This window comes from Lynx canadensis, chromosome X (genome assembly GCF_007474595.2).
Source record: "Lynx canadensis isolate LIC74 chromosome X, mLynCan4.pri.v2, whole genome shotgun sequence".
Taxonomy (NCBI): Eukaryota; Metazoa; Chordata; class Mammalia; order Carnivora; family Felidae; genus Lynx; species Lynx canadensis.
The window spans coordinates 61,436,596-61,444,564 of record NC_044321.2 but is presented as its reverse complement, the minus strand read 5'-3'; the positions used below and the strand labels follow the sequence as shown (position 1 = coordinate 61,444,564).

General features: G+C 37.6%; 1 protein-coding gene across 1 annotated transcript; it reads right to left on the bottom strand.

The window, feature by feature from the left end:
- Nucleotides 1-1,468: 1,468 nt before the first annotated feature.
- On the bottom strand, nt 1,469-6,901 carry LOC115507088 (cytochrome c oxidase subunit 7B, mitochondrial). The gene is made up of 3 exons (XM_030305222.1): nt 6,753-6,901; nt 3,036-3,160; nt 1,469-1,668 (listed from the first exon to the last, which is right to left on the bottom strand). The coding sequence occupies exons 1-3, from the start codon at nt 6,790-6,792 to the stop codon at nt 1,591-1,593; spliced, it is 243 nt and encodes an 80-aa protein (XP_030161082.1). The 5' UTR covers nt 6,793-6,901; the 3' UTR covers nt 1,469-1,590.
- Nucleotides 6,902-7,969: the final 1,068 nt, after the last annotated feature.

Sequence of the window (7,969 nt, the reverse complement as noted above, 5' to 3'; positions counted from 1 at the left end):
CACAAACTGCGAGATCATGACCTGAGCCACCCAGGCACCCTGGCCATGGTAGTTTTACAATTACTCATCAGGACAAGATTAAGTACAAAATAAAGTTTTAAAAGTCTGTTCAGACATGCCAACTACCACCACCAGATTTTATCACACAGAGAAACATATATGTTGGCAAATGGACAAGTAGACATTTTTAACTTTTTTTTTTGCCTATAAGAGCTGGCAACACTTATCTGACAAAGCGGCACAAATCATATTGAAAACTGCGTATAGTCGTTAGTAATCCTCAATGAAAATTCAGTAATGAAGAGGTAAATAATCTAACAGAAAGTTAAAGCTTCCTTAAAGAAATGTTTATTTTACTTAATCACATCTCAGGGCTACATGCATTTGAACACTTTAGTCCTATTTTAACATTCTTTCTAAATATAGTGTTCATTCAAATTTTATCAAATATAGGCACTATTACATAGTTACTAATCTGCAACATAGTTTGCAAGGACATTCAACTTATTTTTCCTACTCAATGAAATTACTTACTGGCTTTGATGCATTTTGCCATAAGAGCATTCTTCTAGTATTTCCTACAACAGGTAAAAATTTTTCTGATGTTTGGTTACACATACATCCTTACCTACATACATCAGGTAAATTTGGCAATGCCTAAAAGCCACTTACCTGATAACTTACTTTAGGTGAGTGAATTTAGGAATCTCTAATTTAGCTAACATAGATTACTCCACTGAAATTCCATTTTCTGCTTATTTGAGCACTATCAACAAACATGAGGCTTTTTACGCCTTCAGCCAAGGAATTAACAAAGCACCAATGTGCTTCAAACATTATAGATGTTTTCTTCAGTTAGCATCTTACACATAAAATCCAAAGTCATACTGAATTCAGGATAATACATGCATCAAAAGTTGGTATAATTACAGGATGCCAACAGGTCACCGAAAGTAGCTGGTTAAGTGACAATAAACCATATTTGACAGATCCTTTCTTTAATAGCATCACAAACATCCTAAATAAATATAATGAAAGATCCAAAGCTCTAAGATGAATGTGCCAACAGAGCCAAAGAGCTAGCTAATCTTCAGACATCCTAGGAGTTCATCTGATAGGACCACTCTTCCCTTGGGTCTGGTGACACCCCAAGTTCTCTTGGCAGGAGTAAAAAGGACTTAATTCCAATTCCAAATATACATATAAATTAGAGGTAGAAAGCAGTATGCATACAATATCTGGGCACTCAAAGATGACCTAAAGTAACTCTGAAATCACTTATTCATGAACTATAAGCCTACTATAAAGTTGACTTCCAGGTGATAGCCAAATTTTCCTTTCATAACACCTCATAAAGAAAAATTATTTAAGAAATTATAATGCATCTTCCTTTAATAGTAACACAAAGGTTAAATAAATGAAAAGTGATCAAGCTTGGTTTCATTACAAAAGAAACAAAATGACAACAAAGGTTTCAAATATACTTTATTTCTTCAATCAGGCCATATTTTAATGGGTGCACAGTGCTTTTACTTGGCATCAATTAGGAGTTGGTTTTGAAACAATTCATTATTACACCAGCTGGGATGACTACTGATCTCTCCATTCCTTTGGGGTGACTCTGCCAACAGGGGACAGGTTCCATTCTATTCCAATTTGTGTTGCTGTCTGTAAGAATTAAAATGCTATCAGTTATAAAAGTTTAAACCAGAGTCCACTCTCCCTTGGAGACCATTTCTTAAAAGTGACAAAGGTATTCTACTCTACAGGTTAAAGACTCAGCTGGGATATATACTGCCCACTATGTAAGCCAAACCTAACTGCTGTCCTAATTCTCCAGAGCAGTACTCTTCAATAGAACTTCCGGAGATGAAAGAAATGTTCTAGATCTTCATTGTCCAACACAAGAGCTACATATGGTTACTGAGCAATTGAAATGTGGCTAATATGACTGGGCAATTGAATTTTTAATTTAATTAACTTAAATTTCTACTTCACATTTCTGTAACATCTCCTCAAAACATTGCTTCACTCAACCACAACTACCTAAATACTGCCAAAGAGCACTTTTGTAATATCCTTTCAAGGAACACCACTCCAAAAGTGCCCCTAATCACACAATTGTTCAAAATCTATTTACTCTTCTAATTAAGTAGACACACCTATTTAATAGTATATTTAAGGAAGGTTAAAACAAGAATAAAAAGCCCCATTAATAAATATCTTTGTTTATTAAGGTAAGGATTTATACGTATCTTTTAAGAACAACTTATATATTTATCCCACTTTTAACCAGCAAGTATATAAACTGGTAAGCAGATTGTTATATGTAAGATGTAAAAAACTATAATAGTGAAAACAAGTCACTTTTACATCTCATCCATCAAAAATGTTGTACTCTGTTCGGAGGGCAGAACTTTAGAAGAGAAACTGATTAAGTGAAGGAAGGTGACCCAAGATGGTGAAAACCCTGGAAACCACATAACAAAAAGTGATTAACAGAACTAAGGATGTTTAAGAGAAGATCCAGGAGACATGATAGCAATTTTCTAGTATTTAATGGTTGATACATGAAAATGGGATCAGAATTTCTTTGGCAAGAAAATGATGGGTAAAATATGAATGCTTAATGCTATGGAAGAAATTCCTGCACTGGGTGGTTAATTACATCAGAAAATCTCTGAAGTCCCTCTGAACAAGAAATGTATACTACTATGTGAAAACATTTTGAATTCATGAACTAAATAGGAATGAAGGGGCGCCTGGATGGCTCAGTCAGTTGGGCAACTGACTTCAGCTCAGGTCATGATTTCACAGTTCGTGGGTTCGAGCCCTGCGTCGGGCTCTGTGCTGCCAGCTCAGAGCCTGGAGCCTGTTTCGGATTCTGTGTCTCTCTCTCTCTCTCTCTCTCTCTCTCTCTCTCTCTCTGCCCCTCCCCCACTCACACTCTGTCTCTCAAAAATAAATATATATATATATATTAAATAGGAATGAAAAACATCTAATATAGAAAATTATCAATCAATAGTACTTACATAAGCCCATACAGCAACACAGAAAGTGGCTCCACTAGCTAATATAGCATTACCGTATTTGTCATGGAAGTCAGGTGTCCGTTTCTGGTGGCTCTGCCTTGCCATTGTTTGCTGAATGCTTTGAACTTAAAGGAAAAAAGAAATACAGAAACATATCTATCAATTATAAGGAAAAGAGAACATGTAACTGATACTGCCATCAGGAAAGCAAAGGAAGTTAACTTTATAGTATCAGGCACTTCAATAAAATGTTAAAACATATTGTAGCTAAAAGCAAAGTAGCGTACTTTAAAATGCATCAAAAATAAGATGAAATGACAGATGTATAGATATGTGAGAAACCAGGGGCACCTGAATGGCTCAGTTGGTTAAGCGTCCGACTTCAGCTAAGGTCATGATCTCAGAGTTCATGAGTTCGAGCACTCTGCTGTCAGCACAGACCCTGCTTTGGATCCTGTCTCCCTCTCTCTCTGCCCCTCCCCTGCTCATCCTCTCTCTCAAAAATAAACATTAAAAAAAGATATGTGAGAAAACAAATATATCAAAATGTTAATTGTATACATTAACATTAATTTGTATCAATAATTAATTTGAATTAATTTGTAATTTGTGTGTGATCATACAATTCTTCCAACTTTTCTATATGTCTGAAAATTTTTCATAGTAAAATCTTGGGGGACAGGGAGCGCCTGGGTTGCTCAGTCGGTTGAGCAGCCAACTCTTGATTTCAGCTCAGATCATGATCTTGAGGTTCGTGAGTTCAAGCCCCATGTAGGGCGTAGAGTCTGCTTGGGATTCTCTTTCTGTCCCTACCCCACTTGTGAACTCGCACGCTCTCTCTCTCAAAAATAAATAAACAAACATTTAAAAATTAAAATAAAATCTTGGGAGATAAAAAGGACAGGTGGTGTCAGTAACATTCACTACAAACCTCTGGAAGTTGGCTCCTATTCATTAATTTGAATGACTTAAATTTTCACTAGAGTTTACTCTGCAGTACTCAACAACTTACAACACCCTCAAAATGAATTTCAAATTAAAGCACACTAAATGCTTATCACCTTAAAATTACAAAAACAAGGGCGCCTGGGTGGCTCAGTCGGTTGGGCGTCCGACTTTGGCTTGGGTCATGATCTCGCAGTCCGTGAGTTCGAGCCCCGCATCGGGCTCTGTGCTGACAGCTCAGAGCCTGGAGCCTGTTTCAGATTCTGTGTCTCCCTCTCTCTAGCCCTCCCCCGTTCATGCTCTCTCTGTCTCAAAAATAAATAAACGTAAAAAAAAATTTTTTTTTAAATTACAAAAACAAAACAAAACTAGAATAATCTTGATTTTTTCAAAAACAAATGAATACCATGCTAAAAGAAATGGGGTACATGAAAATGTGTAAAACACAGATCCTGTCCTCAAGTAACCTCCTAAATTAGAGGAGGATATGGGACACGCATACACAAACCACTGTACTACAAGTAGAATATTAGATAAGCACTTTGAACAGAAGGTAGGATTTGGTTACATAGATGGAGGAAAGGGAAATGTGAAAAACGGCAAACAAAAAAAAGCCTAGTATATTAAAAAAGCAATTATGGGGGCACCTGGGTGGCTCAGTCAGTTAAGCGTCCGACTTCGGCTCTGGTCATCATCTTGTGGTTCTTGGGTTCAAGCCCCGAATGAGGCTCTGTGCTGACCTCTCAGAGCCTGGAGCCTGGAGCCTGGTTCCCATACTGTATCTCCCTCTTTCTGCCCCTCCCCTACTCATGCGCGCAGCATGCTTTCTGCCTCTTTCTCTCAAGAATAAACAAACATTAGAAAAGGGGAAAATTAAAGAAAAAAGTTATGTTTGCTTGAAGGACAAGGTATATGGACAAGTAATGGGGGATAAAACTAGAAAGGATCGTTGGTAGAGGCAAAGGTTTTTGAGCAGAAGGACATTAAAACTTTGTGTTACTATTATTTTAGTAGAATGAGTTTTCAAACTGCTTCTGGAGGCACTTAGAAGAGCTTGGCAAAGAGCCCGAGACTGGAAAACGCGTATTTCCAGATATTTTTTTTTTCTTCCGAAGTAACAGGTCCTTATTGTTTTAGATCCTCAAATGGCACTACTTATGTAATTGTTGCCCATTCACTAGCATTTAAGAATTTAATAGCTTCTATGTGATAGAATGGGTTATCTCAGGATAGTTATTTGGCCATTAATGATTTCTCCTCTTAACTGCCTTACAGGTTTTCTTTTCACCTTTCGATACACTTGGGATGAGCAAATTTACAAACATTTCACTATATATTCTGCTCTAGAGCAGTTATTAAAAAGTGAGCGTGTAAGGGGCGCCTGGGTGGCGCAGTCGGTTGAGCGTCCGACTTCAGCCAGGTCACGATCTCGCGGTCCGTGAGTTCGAGCCCCGCGTCAGGCTCTGGGCTGACAGCTCAGAGCCTGGAGCCTGTTTCCGATTCTGTGTCTCCCTCTCTCTCTGCCCCTCCCCCGTTCATGCTCTGTCTCTCTCTGTCCCAAAAATAAATAAACGTTGAAAAAAAAATTTTTTAATAAAAAAAATAAAAAATAAAAAGTGAGCGTGTGACTTCCACATTGAAAAACAAACAAAACAACAACAACAAAAAACCTCCCTTTCCTGAGAAGTACAGGCCGTACCAGCTCAAAGGGCAAATAGATTAAAATTACCAAACAATTCTGCAACACCTCATGACTTCAACATTCCGGTAACCCAAGTGGATTTCTTTAGACCTCTCCTCTGTTAACAAGAAATTTCTTGGTTACCACCTATTGGTGATCTCATATAATCCTCAACAATGGTATGAAGTAGGAATTATTTACTAACACCCTATCTTACAAAGAAGGAAAATGAGGTTCAGAGAAAAATCATTTGCCCAAAGTGAAAGAGATAATAGACGTGGCTTTTGGAATATTGAAAACCCTGTTGGGTAACTATTGTTTTGGTTATTGTCAAAGCTGCTTCAGTGTTTAGAACACAATCTACTAATACCTCTAAATGACTCTGTAAACTGAAAATAACAAGATGGCTCAAGAAGCAATATGGTAATTGCTTAAGGTCACTTTCAATGTAAAACCACTGCTCACATTAGTCAAGGTCACCTTCACTGCAAATCAAGTACGTAAATGAATTTTTCTCTCCAATGTAATACATTCTCAATACATAAGGCTGGTCTCAAAATTCCCTGTACCTGCTTAACTTTTAGACAAGAAAAAAAAATTACAATTGTTTTCGAATAAGCTAATATTCACTTACTAACCTACAAACTACATAAAAGCTGCAGGGCCACCATTTAGGCTGTCACCTTGCAATGAAACCAGAGGAGAAGAAGCTACATTTACAGTTTCCTTCCCCAGTTACAGGAATTGGGAGAGAAGGTTCTTCTCTTTCGGGGTAAGTGCACCCTCAAAGCTAAAACTTACTAAGGGATTAGTGTCCACCAAGTGCCTCCTTCCCTGCAATTGTACATAATTGAATAATAATTAAAAACAACTGGGTATGTTATGACTCTGGTAACAGAGCGAGCTGGGAACCAAAACAGGAACTCTGCGTTGATTAAGTTAATGCTAAGGACAGCTTTCCAATTACTTCGGGAGACTGCGCATTTAGAATTAGAAAGTCAGGATGAAGGTGGAGGGAAAGGGCACGAGAAACCATGAGGACAAATTGATAAAATGCAGTTGGAAATTATTTGCTCACAATTTTTGCTTACCTCGGAGACGACTTAAAGCGTTTCTGGCCATAGGAAACATCCTGAAGCTGAAGACAGAACGGTGCAACTGTAGCTGCTGATTTGCTACAATTTGGGGCCAAGTCCCCTTGCAAAGAGCCCTGAAAAACAAAATGGCTTTTTGCTGGATACTTTAATGATATTTAATGAAATCTCGCGAGACCTTAAAAAAACCCTATAGAAATTGTAATCCTCTTTACAGACAGGAAGGAAAAAGGCTTTCTGGGAGATGTAGTTTCACGCTTTGTGAGTGGTGTACGATGGTATTCAGTGAAAAATGAGAGAATCCTCCCCCTGCCCCCGTCTTGGAGCCAGGTTTAGAGCTCTACAGAGAGCTAAGAGTGATTTTAGGCTGACACATCCAAGGCGCTAGCTTCAAAATAGTGTTTCAGAGTCTTTGAGCCTGTATCTTGCTCCACATTAGCAGTTCGTTTGGGTCCCCCGAACTTCATTTCTCTAATTTTTTTTTTGTCTCCTGTTACTACATACTACTTTGTTTAACTTTTAATTTTGAAATGATTTAAAATTTAGAAAAGTTGCAAGAATAGTAAAAAGAAACTAGTAATATGTGGATAAACAACGTCATAATTGTAGAATCTTGATGGTGGGTGTTCAGAGTACAGTTCTTTCACACTTTCTGTATGTTTGGATATTTTCATAATAAAATATAGGTGGTGAAGAGAACTCCTAAAACACCCATTGCCAAGGTACGCCACTTGGATAATGTTTTGCCACATGTGTTCTCTCTCTCTCTCTCTCTCTCTCTCTGTCTATGGTGGGGGGCAGATCTGAACCATTTGAGAATAACTTGCATACATCATGTACTTTTACCTGTTAATACTGAAGGGTTCATTTTGTAAGAATAAGATATTCTATTACATAACCATAGTACAGTCATCAAATTAAGAAATTTTAGTATTGATACAATATAGCTCATATTCCAATTCACCAATTGTCCCAGTGTCTGTATCCAGAATTCAGTCCAGATCCCCATATTGAATTTAGTTGTTGTGTGTCTTTAGTTTCCTTTAAAATTGAATAGTTCCTCTGTCTTTGTCTTTTGTGGCATTAATTTTTTTGTCACTACCAGTAACCTTTATTCTCTCAGTTTTACATGTGAAGGAAGTGAGGTGCATAATCCTTAAGTGACTAGTAGAAGATCAAGATTAGTCAATTGTAAGTGGAAGAACTGGTAATGG

What these genes read in the sequence shown, in the direction of transcription:
- LOC115507088 (XM_030305222.1), bottom strand. Translation starts at nt 6,792, where the DNA reads ATGTTTCCTATGGCCAGAAACGCTTTAAGTCGTCTCCGAG. An exon ending in CGCTTTAAGTCGTCTCCGAG is followed by an intron (nt 3,161 to 6,752) that starts GTAAGCAAAAAT and finishes TTTTCCTTTAAG; the next exon opens with TTCAAAGCATTCAGCAAACA. An exon ending in GTGTTGCTGTATGGGCTTAT is followed by an intron (nt 1,669 to 3,035) that starts GTAAGTACTATT and finishes TAATTCTTACAG; the next exon opens with ACAGCAACACAAATTGGAAT.